The following is a 17,674-nucleotide window of genomic DNA, read 5'->3' on the forward strand; positions in this document are numbered from 1 at the left end:
TGACGCATTTCCTTTTCGGATTTTCTTACCGTGTAGTGCATTCACGCAATTCCATTGCCATAAGCAACAGAAGTACCACCCTTATGAGGGAGAAATTTGAATTATTAGATCTCGTAAGTTTGTTACAAGAGAGGGACGAAGCAAAAGGGAATTGTCTCGCCTGGGATAGCAGCACCAGAACGCCTATATCTAAGTAAGGGTTTTATTTTCCTGTATTAGTAATATTCTAGTTAGTGATTACTATTTTTCATAATTATATTACAATAATTATATATAAGACCACAAAGCTTGATTTTGCTGCTGTGAGTTGTCGTCTGACTCGTGACTTGCGTAGGCTTGGTTGTTCAGCATTTGTTTACTTTACCCTCACAATTGTTTGTTTATTTGCCTCTCCAATATCTGAACGGAAAACATGTACAGTGGTAGCGTATATAGGTTATGTAGAAAATTTATATTGATAGCACATATACAGTACTTTTATAGTTATGAGGAAAACTTAAGGGCGAGTGTAAAACGATGGGAACAAACCTTGCTGAGAATACCATGTCCTGGCCTAACCTCATTAGGGCATTTATTTTTATAATTTATTACAAAAAGAAAAAAATTGTGAGGATAAAGTAAACAAATGCTGAACAACCAAGCCTACACAAGTCACGAGAGATGGTTTATTGGTAAAACCCGACGCTCTCTTTGGAACTGTTACTTATATAATTTCATATTTGCGAAAATGCGCAGTAGAAATGTGTCAAGAAATATAAAATATTATATGTATACTAGTTGGCATGGTACACCTGTGATAAAGAGTTCAAAATATCGAGATACATAGATGAATATTTACCGTTTTTGATATATATATATATATATATATATATATATATATATATATATATATATATATATATATATATATATATATATATATATATATATATATATATATTTTTTTAGAAGAACGAACAAGCTCTTGGCGTAGAAAATGGGTAGTTTTAGCACGTTCGATTTTTACTATCCAGAATTGGCCAGTCATACAGACATTGTACGACAATTTGTCGCTCACCGGGCGATATCGAGATACATAGACATATTTACTCTGATATTATTTTTTTCTGAGAGAGAGAGAGACAGTTTTTATTGTAGATAATGTGTATTTTAGTAGGAAAGTAAATTATATTTCTCACTTCCACCTAAAAAGTCATACAGAAAGTTAACAATTTTACGCTCAATGCTGCTTAAATGCCGGTAAATGCCGGTAAATGCGGTAAAAAAAAAACACTTAAAACATTTTTTAAGCAACAGTATTTCAGGACATGTTCATTTAGACATATACCAGCCCAAAACCATAAAAAACTAAAAACCGATAATTCCTCGAAATTCAGCACCCCCCTTAAATCTGACCCTTGCCAGTCACAGTTGCTGTCTGCCGTTGGAGAGTCAAACTTGGTAAAGTTTCTCCGGACCTCCAGATGCCAGGTAGGACCTCACGTGTCACCGAGACCTGTTCATCTCCCCAACTCCTGGCATGAGGATTTCTTGTCATGATTAAGTTGTGCAACATACAAGCGGCCAACACCACGGACTTGACACGATCATGACGAAGTTTTATGGGGGTGTGAAACACTCTGAATCTGTGTGAGACAAATGGAAAATTTAGTTATTAGAAGTAGATGGTATACAAAAGGTATTTCATATTAAGCACGTATTATTTCTTAGTGAAAGAAGAAAAGGATGGTATACAAAAGGAATTTCATATTAAATACGTATTTAAACAAGCAGACCAGATAAAGATAATAATATTTGTGAACAATATCACAATTTTCAAAAGTTAATTGTATTTTTCCTAACTATACAAACCTGAGGTCCTTTACATTAGGAATTACTTACAGCGAAGCTGGACACGGCCTTAAACTCTTGAACAAGGTGGTTAAGCAGCAGTTACCGTCAGGTAGCGGGAATAGTAGGATTACCCGCCTGCCCGGATGTAAACATTTCAGTTTGCCTTTCGGCCCAGGTGCGGATTGAGGGATGGCATGAGGCGGGCATAAAATGTAATGTGAAGGACCTCTGGTTTGTATAAAGTTGTGAATCTGTGATTTGTTCCGACACGATATAACAACCGTCAGTCGTTTACATTAGGAAGACTCACTGGTTGGAGGGAGGAATCTTATAGAGTCTCTTGAACTGACTGGAGTTCTGCACACTTGGGCTACTCCTCCTGGTCGAAAGAGTGAGGAGTACCGTGCCTCTGACATTGATCATGTGAGGTCAAAGAAGACAGAACCGGGTACTGATTGATTTATTACCTGGGCAAAGGTATGCATAGCAGCATGCGGACGGAAACGAGGTGCCCAACCCCCGGTTGTCGTGACCCGCACACTGAGTGAGAGCAGTTTGTGTTTGTTAACAATCAATCAAATAACAATAACAAGAGACATAATGTACATAGTGATGAAATATATATTGGCGAAAAGGCCAGGAAATTCTACATACAAATATATACATGAGATTCTTGCTGCATTGATAGATGCGATACATGATCGTAATTAATGGGTAAAGAAGACGTCTTCACAATTACCCCCCGACAATTATTATGAAATAATGACTGGAAGATTTGTTGAATGTTAATCATGGTATCTTCTTGGGAGCAGGAGCCGTCCCCGAGTTCTTGATATTTGCAGTTGTGGGGCGGTTTCGACTGCTGAGTCATCCGGTGGTTTTGCTGGGCGGATGACATCCTTAGTGCGGCCCTTGCTTGGGACGTCCTCGACCTCGTTTTGGGATGCCTATTTCTTCATCTGAGGGCTTGTTTTGTGGAGGAATTCTGGGACATCTGCTGGTTTCCTCCTGGGTTCCTGGCTGTCCATTAGGAAGGCTGGCTTTAACCTGTCGATAGATATCCAGTCTTCCCGCCCATGTATGTTGACAGGGCAGGCCTTGGATGTTCTACTGACGACTCGTTATGCTCCTCTGTATGGTCTGGTCAAGGGTGGGCAGTGGGCATCGTTTCTCATGAAGACGTGTGTACAGGTTTTCAGGCCTTCTGGGCTGAAGTTATGGGTCCTGTCAACGAAAGTCTTCCAGCAGGGCGCGAACTTCTTTGCCATTTCTCTCAGCCTTGGGAGGTGTGTATCTGGGATGTCCGGCTCCATGGGGAAGAATTCTCCAGGTACGGCCAATGCTTTTCCGTAGACTTTTCTGCGGTAGATTCCTTGCCGTTTGCCCTTGGTGCGGTGCGGAGACTCAGCAGGACCCAGAGCAGCTGCACCTTCCAATTCTGATCAGTACAACGTGCCATTAGAGCTGCTTTCAATGAACGGTGGGTCCTTTCCACCATATCGTTGGCCGCGCACTCTGAGCAATTTGTGTTTGTTGGCAAACAAATGGCAATTTTGAGAGACATAATAAATGTACAATGATGAAATACATATCGGCGGAAAGGCCAGAAAATTCTACACATGAATATTTACATGAGAGTCTTAACATATTAAGAAATGCAGTGCATGACGTGACTGATGCGAAAACGAAGAGACGTCTGACGTCTTTGCAGGTGTTGTACCGCGCGACAGGATTGCACCAGTATTGTTTGAGTTGCAGTGGCTTACTGTTAAAGTTAGTTTAATATTTACATGAGAGTCTTAACATATTAAGAAATGCAGTGCATGACATGACTGATGCGAAAACAGAGAGACGTCTGACGTCTTTACAGGTGTTGTACCGCGCGACACCAGTATTGTTTGAGTTGCAGTGGCTTCCTGTTAAAGTTAGTTTAATGCTTAAAATATTTGTCAAGACTCACCAAGCTGGGTGTCCAAAATATTTGAATGACTTGCTACCTATATTACACCCAATGGCTAGTCAGTACAAGAATAGATACAGATGGCCTCAAGTTATTTGAGCAATATGCCAATCGAATGTAGGCTTTAGAGCCTTTAAATTTGCTGCTTCAAGAATACACTCCCACTTAAAATCAAAGGATTAAAAATAACGAGTTGTTGAAGAAAAAATTAAAGACTACTTTTTTCTGAGTGCTGTGAAAGTATGGATTTGACAGGTAATACGGAGTACGCCGTGTAAAAGAATCTCAGAATGTGTCTGCATTATCATGTATATGACTAGTTGAGCTAGCAAGTCTCGCAGAACGCCTTCGGCTTAGTGAGAATAGAAAAAAATATGAATGAACAGTAACAGCAACAGTAACATTTTCAAATCCAGCACTCCAGACATTATTTCTGGGTTTGTAATTTGGAGCACACACTATTAATTCTTCTTCTTTCGACCTTTAGTCCCACTGTATAGCAGGGTCGGCCGCTCAAGTCAACTTTCTCCATCTATTTCTATTCCTAGCATCTTCTTGCCTCAGTCCCAGTTCACCCATATCCCTCCTCACCACATCCATCCATCTGATCCGTTGACGCCCCACACTCCTCCTCTCCATCACTGGCATGTTCTTAGCTCTCTTGATTGGTTCCACCTCCCCTCTTCTTATTACATGGCCATAGTATCTCAAACGAGCTTCCCTAACCTTCTCCTTTACATTACATATACCACATATTTTTCTTATATATTGACTCTCCCTCCTTTCCAGTACATACACCACATATTTTTCTTATATATTGACTCTCCCTCCTTTCCAGTAGTGATATTCCAGCAGTCCAACTCACTATCCTCATCTCGGTTTTTTCCAACAGTCCCTGTCCTTTCCTCTTAGTGCCCAGGTTTCTGCCCCATATAATAGTACGGGTCTGGTGTCTTAAAAATCTTCGTTGTGAGTACTATCTATTAATTCTCTAATAGTAAATCATATCTGTGACAGTAAACATTGGCATTAAAAGGGCACCCAACAGACTAGGTAGTGAAATATAAGAAAAAATGGTGAATGCATATAATATTACTTGATAAATGTAGTAATTTACTCAGTGGACATTACGAATAATGAACTATGGTTTATATTGCCGCTGTACTGATATCTTTTGGGTAGTGTTGTTCTTTCCCATTTTTCTGACAAGCGGCAAACGTCAAAGTTCATATTCTGTTGAGTGGACTTTTACCCTAAACATTCTTGTTGCATTAATTTGAGTGACTGGAACCGAGATTCTGTAAGTCATGCAGAATAAAGTGAAAGTCGTCCTTGTTGGACCACCTGAGGTATGTTTGCTAATTGAAAACAGTAAGTTAAATATTTTTTTAATCGTGTTAGTTTGCGTGAAGCTACACTAGGTGAATCGTCGTAGGCTAATGAATTTGTTTTGTAGAACTTTGCTGCAGTAGAACCTCGTTAAATTGGTATCATTCTGAAGAGTTGGTCATTCATTGCTGTCATACAGTCTTTAAACTCATTATGGGAGCTCTTCTGGTAATATTTTACTTTATAAACCTGTGTTGCATTTTAGACTTTTAAATATCGTTTTCATGTGTTTGTGGACCCCCTACCCATAGGCCTAGGAGTATATCCTACAGTTCGGGGGACCACGGTGAGAAAGCAAGGTTTTTGGATGGAGGAAACCCCAAAGCAAGTGTAATAGAAGGGCCTTAATCCCACTAATAGTTCTCATTCAAATTAAGGAAACGTATCGGTAATTCTAAGCCCGCTGTCCGCGGTGAGGTAGCCTATGGCAGTTGACGTTTTTCTATAGAACTTGACCTGCTGAACAAGAATTTCAAGTAAAATCTTGTCGGTCGGCTGTAACTAAAGCGTAATAGACCCTCGAAGACTGCACACCGGTACCGTGGGTCCCCTGCACTGGCGCATACAGCTCAAAGGTAAATTACAGTTTAGCTGCAGCCGACGGGCAAAATATTACCCTAAACTCATGCAAAGCAAGCAAAGCAACACTGAAAAACGTCAACTGCCACAGGCTACCTCAACTACACACTAACCGTTGCTTGCCATCAGGGCGAAGAAACGTAAACGGTAAACAAATCCGCCATCTTGGGTTATGTAACCACTAGGGAGCCATATGTTCAGCAGGGCGGGGGGAAGGAGAGGTACTGCACAAAAGGTACAAGTTGGTAAAGTGACGTAGTACTTATGTAGAAACATGGCGTTAAATGACAGTTACCCAAAAAATAATAACGCTCCTACATGAAAAGCACTAAAACCTAATAACACCAAAACACAGGTGACCTAACTACCTACTAATAAAGAAGATAGTTTAGGAACCTTACCTTAAAGGGTGGAGGGTACAATTCAGCCGCCGCCTTTACAAACGCGTGGAGCCTCGTCTTGGGTCATCAAAGTGGATTTTAAAATGGGCTACTGCCAAGTACCCGACAGTTGTACCCCCTTCGGCCGTACCTGGCGTCGTCTCACGAAGTTCCTCCACCTCCTCTCAATAGTATTTGTATGCGCACTAGTTACTGGGTCCACAAAGTTCATGGAGTGATTGACGGTTAAGTGCACGTAGCCTTCGTCCTTCAGGCAGTCATAAGCTCTCCAGCAATCAGATACAATAGTTGTCCCGGTACAATGTAGTCCTTATAACTAAGGTAGCAATTGACACAGTTAAGAGGCAAATTGCACTTGGTTACAGGCTCAGAGGAGCGGGAGGTTCCGGGGTTACGTCCGTCATCATGCTGGGTTGAAGAGTGAGTGAACTGTGCCGGTGAACTGCACCGAACAGGGTAGGAAGGATAAAGTTGGGGGTGCTAAAAGTGTATTTCTGCTTTCAGTTTTGGGGTAGCGGAACCAGCGCTGCGCGCTTATATCCGCATTTTTAAAATAATCTGGCAGGCTCGTATGCTCTGGCAAGCGGTAATATTAAGCTGCGCGCGCCAACCACAGGGCTTACAAAATATGTAAAAAGGTTTCTGTTAACGTCACTGAGAGAAAGTGGTAGCGAAACGTCCTGCAAGACCCTTCTCCTCCTACCCCATATACATGCTTCAGGTGTCTGCCGACAAATGTAAAGTAATTTTGTAAGTTATTTATGGTAAAATCATGTTGCGAAGAGACGTCAATATATTTGTGAACGGAAAAGTACTGGAAGAACGTTGTAGGCACAAGCTACAACGAATAGGAAACGGTTATAAAACAGTTGAGCAAAAGGAATACATGTAACTGAGTTTATGTATCCCCCAAATTCTCCACCTGGGTGAAACGTAATGTTGGGGTAACGTTGCAACGTGATTGGTTGGGTATAGCCACCCGCCAAAAAACCCACCAACTACTCTCTCAGTTGGAGGCATTGGATGAACCGAAAGCTCCCCTGTAAGACCGCGCATGCGTGACATGGCCTGGAATCAGCAGTAGTAGTGGTATGTGAAAAGTGCCTTTGTAACGGCTCGCACTGTCCATTTATTCCCCCTTATTTTTACGCTTGTTTTTCGTGTTCCAAATGACATAAATAACTGGAAATACAACAATAAGTTGCCCAAACCTTTTCCCAAGTTATTTACCCCACCCAGAACCCCGGATTCCCAACGGGTCCCCCTCACCGTGAGCTATTCTCGAAAGTGTTTTTACCCACCCAGGACCCAGATTCCCAACCGGTCCCCCTTATCGTCGGCTACAGTTCTAAGGTAATTTACAGCTTAATTACAGCTGAGCGACAAAATATTACTTTAAATTCTTGTTCAGCAAGTAAGTTCTATAGAAAAATGTCGACTGCCATAACCTAGCCCACCGCGGACAGCCGGCTTAGATCTACCAACGTATCGAATGTTTTCAAACTAATTTCGTGTCATAGCCTAGGGTAATGACTTGGTATCCTAGTTTAGGTTAGGTTAGTGTAGTTGCTTTGGTCATTTGTTAATGTAACGAAGGTAAGAAATGTTCAAAGTACACATTAAAACAGGAAAACCATATTTTCATGTAAAAAATGCAATACTGGTTTTATGTAAAATTTTACTGCTACACCCTTTATTTCTTTAACAATAATGGGGAGCCTCCAAACTTATTTTTTTTTTGTGTGTGGTATTTTTTAATATACAAAGCCTACAAACCCACAATTTTTATAACCTTGCAGTAAGGCCGTCTTTCCCCAGCGTAGGTTTCTTGGGGTCAGTGGCCAGGGGTGTAAATTTTCACTCCCCTATCATTTGGGCCTCACACCCTCCGCTCCTTGTATGGGAGCTTGACTGTAAATTTCTGTCTTGTGCGAGTGTTGCTCTCTGCTGCCTGTACTGTGGGTGGCTTGCTAGGAGGAAGTTTATCGGGAGTGGGTTGCTGGGTGTTGTCGGAAGGTTATTTGTCTCCGACAGTGCCCTTGGTGACTGCCCCCTCGTTCCTTCTGGTAGCTTTCCTTCTGGCTATCTCTCCTTTGTCCTCTTCACTTGCTCGTCGAGCGAAGATCGGCGGGGGCCGGCAGGTGGTCAGATGATCTCTTCTCAGGGGCCTCCTCTTGTTTTTTAGGACAATCCCCCGCGGAGCGAGAGGAGTCTCCCAGTAATAATCTTTTTTGCTTTTTTCTCCAGTTGACAGCAAGCATCTTAAGGCACAGCTGAAGTTTCCGTGTGACAGGAAGGCTGCCCTCGTACAGTGGATATATAGTTCGATGACGACCACAGTGACGGTAATGGCTAAGATCCCCATGTCGGTGTCAGCACTGTGCCCTGACAAGGGGGACCAACTGCTTTTCATTCTCTGGCACTCCTGTATGCTGTGCCACTCCCTCCTGTCGTACCTGTGGTCTCATCTGCTCCTGCTGTGCATCCTGTCTTTTTGCTCCTGTTTCCCTGGTGGCCAGTCACCGGGCCGCTCCTGCTGTGCCTCCTCCCCAGCTACCTGGTTGCGCCTGTCGCCGCTGCTGATGTTCCTGAAGCTCCTGCCGGCTGGCCGCTCCTTTCATGCCTCCTGCCTCAGCTGCCCTGATCGCTTCTGTTGCTTCTCCTGGTGTTTCTGTTGCCTGGGCTGATTCCATTGCGCTTCCTGATTTAGCTGGCCTGGCTATTCCTGTGTTTCCTGACCACCATCCTGTAGAAGATGTTGGAGAAGAGATCGAGGAAGAAGTCCTGTGAGATGTCGTCGTCTTCAACTTGACCTTCGACTTTGTCTTCTGCTGCCTTTTCCCCTTCTTCTTCTGAGGCTCGTCGGCTGAAGAAGAGGAAGGCTGCCTCTCCCTCCCCTAATAAGTCCTGCCATGGGCCTTCTAAGAGGCTACCTCCATTCAGGGAAGCAGTGGATCTCTTGTTGGCTCTTCCTGGCCTTTGGGCTTGGGAACCGAATCACTTACCCCAGGGTCTTGCGGTTCGGGAGTCGTGGGCACTCAGACTTCGGATTTGCGCTCCCATCGCCATTCTAGGAGTTCTATCTCTAGATTGGTGCTGTGTCGGGTGCTCGACTTTGTCGAGTCACACCGAGTGTGTGAGAATCCTTGGAGTCTCTTGCATCCTGAACTGGTGTCAGAGAGACCTCTCACCATTCCGGGTCAGGCACAGCGATACAAAGAACCAAGACACACACGTGTCTCGGTTCTTCCTGCCAGTACTGCTTCGAGTGCTCGATCATTTCCGAAACAGTGCTTGGTCAGTTTCCCAGCCTGGTGTCTTGGTCCCGAGGGTTTGGGCACCTGGAGAGGCAAGGAGGAGGTTCCCTTCAGAAGTCCTATGGAACTTCCGAGGGCCTCTCTTCGGAGAGGCAGTGCATTCTCTCGTTTGGCTTTTCCCGGCCCTTGGGGTTGGGAACTGATTCACATTCCCCATTCTGGTCTCGTGTCTTGGGGGGACCTTGAGTGCGCGACCTTTCGAGGCCGCTCTCTCAATTCCAGTTCTTAGAAGTCTGCATCTAAGACTGCTTCTGTGCCTGTCCCTCCCCAGTTTTCTTCGGAAGCCAAGAGGAGCTTACTCCTGAGTTGTTCCGACACGATATACAAACCGTCGGTCCTTTACATTATGAATTACTTTCAGTGAAGCTGAAAACGGCCGTTGAACTCTCGAACAAGGTGGTTAGGCAGTTAACTACCATCCAGGAGGCAGGAGTCCCGCCTGCCCGGATGTAAACATTCCAGTTTGCTTTTGGCCGTCATTGAGTGCGAATGAGTTTCTTTGTTCTCTGCCTGGACTTCCGTTTAGCTGTTTTTTCTTGGTGGGATCTTTTTCTTGTTGTTTTTGATGATGAAAGCCTTTGATAAACCCCGTAAGCCCGCCTTCCCCCAGCGTGTGTCCTGGGGTGGGCGGTAAGAAGTGTACAGTAATAGCTTTTGATCTAGTATTGACATGGACCCACACACCCTTTGCTCTTCTTGCAGGGGGTGTGTGTGTTCACGTACTTCACTGTGTTCTGAGTGTTGTTCTGGTCTGCTGAGCAGTGGGTGAAGTTTGAGGGGAGGAGACAGTGCTGAAGGAAGCCTGCCAATGCGTCATCTGAGGGTTATACGCCCCCGACGACTCGTTATACGCCCCCGATGACTCCTTTGGTGGCTGACTCATTGGGATCATTTCTCCCTCCCGGCAGGCTTTCCGTTCTTGCTGCCTCTCTTCAGGTGAGGACTCTCCTTCGTCTTCTTCACTCACTTCGTCAGGTGTTGAAGGCCACTGGGAAGCGGACGATCAGGACATCCTCTTGGGGGCCTCTCCTCCATCCAGGTGGGGGGGGAATCTTTTCCCCTGGAACAAGTGGAGTCTCCCTTCATTGACCCAACTTTGCCTTTAGGTATGGCGGTAGAGACTTCTCTCAGTGGGCAGGCTCCAGACATCACTTCTATCTGGCACCACCTGGGTTTACCTGGTGTCCCGTTGTTGGAGGGCCTAATTTCTCATCTGTCTGGCAGTCCAGTGGTGACCCACACCGCAGCTATTGCTACAGTCCCCAAAACCTCCAGGGGTTGGAGGCTGGTCCTGGATGTAAGCGGTCTGAATGTCTTCGTCCAAACCACGAAGTTCAGGATGCAGATGAACGGCTCAGTTCTTGCTGCAGTTTCCCAAGAAGATTGGATGGTCTCAGTAGACATGAGAGACACTTACTTTCACACCCCAATACACTGGGATTCCAGGAAATTCCTGAGATTTGCTCTCAGGACAAAGTTTTCCAATTTCGGGCCCAATGCTTCGGGTTGCCAACAGCCTCTCAAGTCTTCACCAGGGCTAATGGGCATGAAAGTTTGTCTATATTTGTCCTAGAGGGAGATCACCATGCTCCTGAGAAGTTTTGAACAGTCTTGTCCTCCCAGGGAACTCAGGACCCCCGAGTGGGATGTCCTTAGGAAATTAGCTCATCACCTGTATGAGCCCTTGACGTCAATGAAGATGGTTGGCTAGCTTCATGGCTTCTCGTATAAAGTTGAGCACTTGAGGGGAAGGGGATCTTTTCGCTCGAATTTGACCTGGATTTCATGGCAAAGACTTAGAACAGAATCTGTTGGTAATGTTGTGGACAAGATGTTACTGTGTCCCATTAGGATGCTGCTTAACTACCCAAAGAGAACTCTGCATTGAGTGCTGATGCCGCTTTGTTAGTGTGGTAATTATTGTACACTGGCGACACTAGCGTAACTGTTTTCATGCTTGGTATCACTGTGTACGGTTAGTTACAGTCGCACCTCAGGCGAGTGTAGTGCCCCTCTTGCAGTTCCTCTGTTGATATGTAAATTTACGTGTGTTTATTTTGTTCTGTTATGTTTGTCATAAGTTGTTTATGTTGTATGTGTTGTATGACTAACGCTAGATATTTTGTCTGTTTATGTTATAGATCTGAGAGCCGGTATTTTGTTGAATAAAGCTTGTAGTTTGCTACCAAGTGTTTCAGTCTTATAACAATTTATTCAACAAAATACTCGTCATGGCTAAGCTGCTTAAGCCATGTCGACTGGACACAGATCCCAGCTCTCCTACGGCGGCCAAGGAGTGGAAACACTGGCACCAACCTTTCAAAACTTCATAGAGGAGAGTGGAGAGGCCGCACCCAACAAGCTGAGGGCTCTAGTGAACTGTGTATCCCCAAGTGTGTACGAACTCATTGAAGACTGTGTTACGTATGAAGGTGCCGTTGCAAAACTAGAGAGTGTTTACGTCAAGTTACCGAACGAGATTTTTGCAAGGCATGTTTTGGCAACCCGACGACAGCGGTCAGGTGAATCCCTTGATGAATTTCTGATAGAGTTACATAAACTAAGCAAGGATTGTAACTTTAAGGCAGTCACAGCTGAACAATACCGGGAGGAGATGGTACGTGATGCGTTTATTAACGGTATTGCCTCGGCATTTATTCGTCAGCGCCTGCTGAAAACAAGTCCTTGGATCTGGAGGCGGGTACAGTCAGGCCGTGACGTTGGATCTTGCCCAGCGTAATGCTGATTCCTACACGTCTTACTTGCCTGTTCCTCATGCAGCTGCTTTAGTTCCAGGACAGCAAGGACAGCCTTGTGATGACCAACAACTGCAGTCAACGAAAGAAGAGGCGGAAAGAAGATCACCTGTGGACTCGACTGTCGCTGCTGCACATTCGTCAAAGAAGAAATGCTATTTTTGTGGTAATACATTCCACATTACAGGTAGGGTAGTTGTCCTGCACGTGCTGTTACATGCAACAACTGTGGTAAGACAGGTCATTTTGCCAAAGTCTGTAGATCCAAGGCTAAGACTTTTGACAGCACTACTGCTACACTGTATAATCCCACTCTGCTCACACTTGCTGCCACTTTTCCAAAGAACCTTTCACATGCAGCTACAGACATCACTGTCAATGGTCATTCACTGAAAGCATTAATTGACTCTTGCAGTTCGGATAGTTTCATAAGTGAGAAAGTGGCACAGAAACTAAAGCTGACAGTAGTTCCTGCAACCAAGGAGATTTCAATGGCATCAGCATCTTTGAATACTAGCTCCCTGGGTATGTTACGGTAGACTTGGGTCATGTCAATCAGAATTATCCATGTGTTCAGCTAGGGTTTTAAAGGATTTATGTTGTGATGTGATCTTGGGTCATGATTTTCAAAAGCAGCACAAGAGTGTAACTTTTCAGTATGGGGAAATAAACCAAGTTTAAGGGTAACTAGTAACTGTGCCTTGGCAACAGCTGATATTGAGGAGCCTTCACTGTTTCCGAACTTGCCCCAACAGTGTAAACCAATTGCAGTCAAATCCAGACGCTATAGTGAAGATGATCTGTTGTTTATAAGTGACCAGTTATCACGCTTGTCATCTGAAGGTATCATTGAACCAAGCATATCCCCATGGAGAGCACAGGTCGTAGTTGTAAAAGATCCACTTGACAGGCACAAAAAGAGACTTTGTATTGATTATTCTCAAACCATCAACCAGTACACAGAACTAGATGCATATCCCCTTCCAAGGATAGAGGACATGGTGCACAGTCTTGCAAAGTACAAGGTGTTTTCCACATTTGACTTGAAGAGTGCATACCACCAAATTAGCATTAAAGAGAGTGAGAGAAAGTACACTGCTTTTGAGGGTGCAGGGAAATTATATCAGTTTTGCAGAGTTCCATTTGGTGTCACTAATGGAGTAGCAGTATTTCAGAGAGCTATGGATAAGTTAGTTGAAGATGAGGGTCTTAAAGACACTTTCCCATATCTAGATAATATTACTGTAGCTGGATCAACTCAGGAGGAACATGATAGCAATGTTAAGAAATTTTTGGAGGTTATTCAGAAACGGAAGCTTACCCTCAATGAATCTAAATCAGTTATGTCTGTGCCTACAATCAATGTTCTTGGGTATTGTGTTGGTAATAATGTCATAAGGCCTGACCCTGACAGATTACGTCCTCTCCAGGAATTACCACCTCCCACAAATATAGGGTCTTTGCGAAGAGTTCAAGGGTTGTTTGCATATTATGCTAAATGGATTCCTGGCTTCTCCGATAAAATCCCACCCTTGATAAACACAAAAACTTTTCCATTGAGTGAATCAGCACTAGCTGCCTTTAACACTTTGAAAAAGCAGCTTACGGGTGCTTCTCTAAGGTCTGTGGATGAGAGCCTTCCTTTTGTTGTGGAGTGTGATGCTTCAGAGGTCGCTATCTCAGCAGTATTGAACCAGGGTGGCAGGCCAGTAGCCTTCATGTCAAGAACGCTTCAGGGAAGTGAGTTGCATTATCCTGCTGTAGAAAAGGAGGCTACAGCTATTATTGAAGCGGTTCGCAAGTGGAGTCATTTCTTAGCCAGAAGACATTTTACTCTGATTACTGATCAGCGCTCTGTGATGTTCATGTTAGATAACAGAAAAAGAACCAAGATAAAGAATAACAAGATACAAGAGTGGAGGCTTGAGCTGGCATCATTCAGTTATACGATACAATATCGTCCCGGGAAACAGAATGTTGTGCCGGATACCTTGTCTCGTGCATACTGCTGTTCTGTTTTCCCAATGTTGAAGCTTACAGACATTCATGAGAATCTTTGTCACCCTGGGGTAACTCGGCTTTTGCATTTTGTGCGATCTAAAACCTCCCTTTCTCAACAGATGATGTGAAAAAGGTGTGTGCTTCTTGTAAAGTCTGTGCACAGCAAAAACCACGATTCCATCGTTCAGCACAAGGGGTCCTCATTAAAGCCACACAGCCGATGGAACGCCTCAGTATTGATTTCAAAGGACCTTTGCCTTCCACCACAAACAATAAGTACATACTTACAGTTGTTGATGAATACTCGCGTTTTCCTTTTGCATTTCCTTGTTCAAATATAAATTCAAAAACAGTAATCAAATGTCTTGAGTCTATCTTCAGTCTTTGTGGAATGCCAAGTTTCATCCATTCAGATCAAGGTTCTTCTTTCATTTCTCAGAACTGAAGATGTACCTTTCTCAGAAGGGAGTTGCAACAAGTAAAACAACACCTTATCACCCAATAGGTAATGGTCAGGTTGAGAGGTACAACGGAATTATTTGGAAGGCTGTTTGTTTAACACTTGAATCTCATGGTTTGAAGAACCAACACTGGGAGATGGTGCTTCCCGAGGTTTTGCATTCAATAAGATCACTCTTATGCACTGCAACCAATGAGACTCCACATGAGCGTTTCTTCAGGTTCCAACGACGTTCTAGTTTCGGAAATGGATTACCAACATGGCTTTTGACCCTGGGCAAGTGTTATTGCGGCATGTTAGGTCTAGCAAACACGAACCATTAACTGATCAGGTAGAACTTGTTGATGTGAACCCAATGTACGCAAGTGTCAAATATCCAGACGGGCGTGAGTCAACTGTGTCTATCCGTGACTTAGCTCCAAGTCCTGAGAGTCCGGCGACTCTTGCACACCCGGATGAGGCACCAGGAAATATAGAGACTCGGGTTCACCCACAACGCAAGATGTACAGCCTCATACTAATCATGACTCTCATTCATTCACTGAGCCCACTGAGTTAAGGAGGTCGACTCGCGTGTCAAGGCCCCCCGATCGTTACGGATGGGACTAATCTGATGTTTTTGACATGGTATCCATTTTGTTAATGTTGAATTTTTCTAGGAGGGGAGAATGTGGTAATTATTGTACACTGGCGACACTAGCGTAACTGTTTTTTCATGCTTGGTATCACTGTGTGCAGTTAGTTACAGTCGCACCTCAGGCGAGTGTAGTTCCCCTCTTGCAGTTCCTCTGTTGATATGTAAATTTACGTGTGTTTATTTTGTTCTGTTATGTTTGTCATAAGTTGTTTATGTTGTATGTGTTGTATGACTAACGCTAGATATTTTGTCTGTTTATGTTATAGATCTGAGAGCCGGTATTTTGTTGAATAAAGCTTGTAGTTTGCTACCAAGTGTTTCAGTCTTATAACAGTTAGTACTGGCAGGGGCGAGAAAGAAGTGTCCAAGAACTCTACATCCATCTGGCTCTGAGAGACAATCAAGCAGATGCATGACTTGTTCAGTGAGGAGGGCGAATGTGCTGTCTGGGTGAGAACTCACGATATCAGGGGGATCGCCTTGTCCTTAGCATTCTGGAAGAACTTGTTGGTTCAGCAGGTATCGCATGCTGGGGTTTGGTTGTGCCAAACCACTTTCACCTCTTTTTACCTGTGGGACAATGCCCACAAGTTCTTGGACATGTTTTGCTTGACTCCTGTGGTGGCTGCTCAACAAGTTTTTAGTTAACCCAGCTCCCCTTTTGGGACAGGTAGGTCCTCTTCTGAGGTAGTTAATTAGCAAATCCTTTCTCTTTCCTTCTCTCTTAGGGCATAGAGTCAGGTTGCTTGGCTGCGTAAGTGCTGGATGGGCTTGAAGTGCAAGTAAGCTATAATACTGAGCTCCAGTTCTTTTGATTTTGTTGTTTCAGTTGGATGCAAGTCCTCCTCCTTTCTTGGCAAGGGGAGAGAAGAATAGGCATAAAGTTGGACCAGGAAGATGACATTCCTGAGTTTGGCAAACCTACCAGTCAGTTCAGATAGTATGCCCAGATTCCTCCCACTGGCGGATAAATCTCGCCTGTAGAGAGCAAAGGTTTGTATATGTTGAGAATCAAATACCAGATTCTAAAATTAATTTGTATATTGCAATATACTCCCTGAACACCCGAATTCGTCCTTAATCCCACTAGCCTGAACAGCTCTCAATTACCAATCCCAGTAGTGGGAAATTTTAATAGTCAACATTACCAACACTGCAGGTAAAATCTTGTCACTTGAGCTACCATAAGAAATGGTTGGCAACGCTGACACAGGTGTGTGCTGACACTCCTACCTTTGTCAATTGTTTTTTGTTCACGCTGCTGGATGGTTGTTTCCTTCCGCTTTGCGAGGTTTAATCCTATTGCCCAACTTCTCTTTTGTATTTTGGACTTCTGGTGAAGACCTGGATTGTATTTACTGGTGGTTTTTCCCTTGGATTTATGACTTCTGCATGGTTGCTGAGCTTTTTCTGGATATTTTCGACGTAGAATGATTTTGGATTTGGATTCACTAGTTCCTGGTCTCGATTGGTCATCAGGGACAAGTCTTCTATTTCTCCTTCTACTTCTGCGCCTTCAGCTTCGACTTCGACTGCCCCTACAACTTTGGATGCTAGCGCTCATCGCTCCTGGTCTTCCTGCAAGAGGTGGATGAGTACCTTGAGACCCGATAGACACTCAATCTGTCAGGTATGTAGGAGGGTTAAGTGTGATGAGCAGGCTCGTTGCGATGAATGTTCCGATTGGACAGTAGAAGAGATGGAGGATTACATTCGTCATCGCAAGTTGTTGGCTGGCGGCAAATGGCGGTCAGATTCTTCATTGCCTCAAGTGTCTCAGGCTTCTGTCACAGATCAGTTGAAAGATTTAGCAAGTTCAGAGGTGGTCAAACAGATAGAGGATAGGATTGCAAGTAATATGACAAATTTGATAGCTAGTCTTTTTCAACAATTTTCAGATAGGATAGTGTTAGGATGTCTAATCCTTCTTCCTTTTCAGCTCCCCTGCCTGTTCCAGAACCAGCCCTAACAGGTGCTGAGGGTAATGGAGAACCGCAAGCCTCCGACTGGGTAGGTTCTGCTGGCTCCCTCACCGCAGAGCAGGCAAGGAAGGATCCCCCCAACCCCCTTGAAGTGTTGATGATAAATTTAACGTTGATAATGTAAGTCAGGTTCAGGATCTAGGCGTGACAAAGACAGATAGGTCTTGGTTAGGTAATGAGGAGAGGTTTTAAGTGTGCAGAGTCGTTCAACTGGATGGGTTCCAGTTTCGGGTTCGAGTGGAATTTGTGCTCCAGCAAAAATTTTTGCCTTCATCACTTCTGTTTTGGTCTGGATCAAAGTCTCAAGTCAAGGTTTTGGTTCCTGCAGGGCAGAATCCTTTTGCTTTAGCTCCTAACTC

General features: G+C 44.1%; 1 protein-coding gene across 6 annotated transcripts in view; it reads left to right on the plus strand.

The window, feature by feature from the left end:
• Positions 1 to 1,482: 1,482 nt before the first annotated feature.
• The window catches only part of LOC136853985 (intraflagellar transport protein 22 homolog), a 47,051-nt gene continuing 30,859 nt past the window's right edge, over positions 1,483 to 17,674 (plus strand). Inside the window, exon 1 of one of the 6 annotated variants that reach the window (XM_067129917.1) lies at positions 1,483 to 1,607. In XM_067129917.1, the coding sequence (XP_066986018.1) occupies positions 1,602 to 1,607 (6 nt within the window). In that variant the 5' untranslated portion in view covers positions 1,483 to 1,601. Of the gene's footprint in view, positions 1,608 to 1,894; positions 2,046 to 2,209; positions 2,378 to 4,810; positions 5,143 to 17,674 lie in introns of those variants that run through there. The other 5 variants (XM_067129919.1, XM_067129918.1, XM_067129921.1 and 2 more) reach the window with 5 other exon arrangements.

The sequence above is a fragment of the Macrobrachium rosenbergii genome, chromosome 28 (assembly GCF_040412425.1).
Source record: "Macrobrachium rosenbergii isolate ZJJX-2024 chromosome 28, ASM4041242v1, whole genome shotgun sequence".
In the NCBI taxonomy this organism is placed as follows: domain Eukaryota; kingdom Metazoa; phylum Arthropoda; class Malacostraca; order Decapoda; family Palaemonidae; genus Macrobrachium; species Macrobrachium rosenbergii.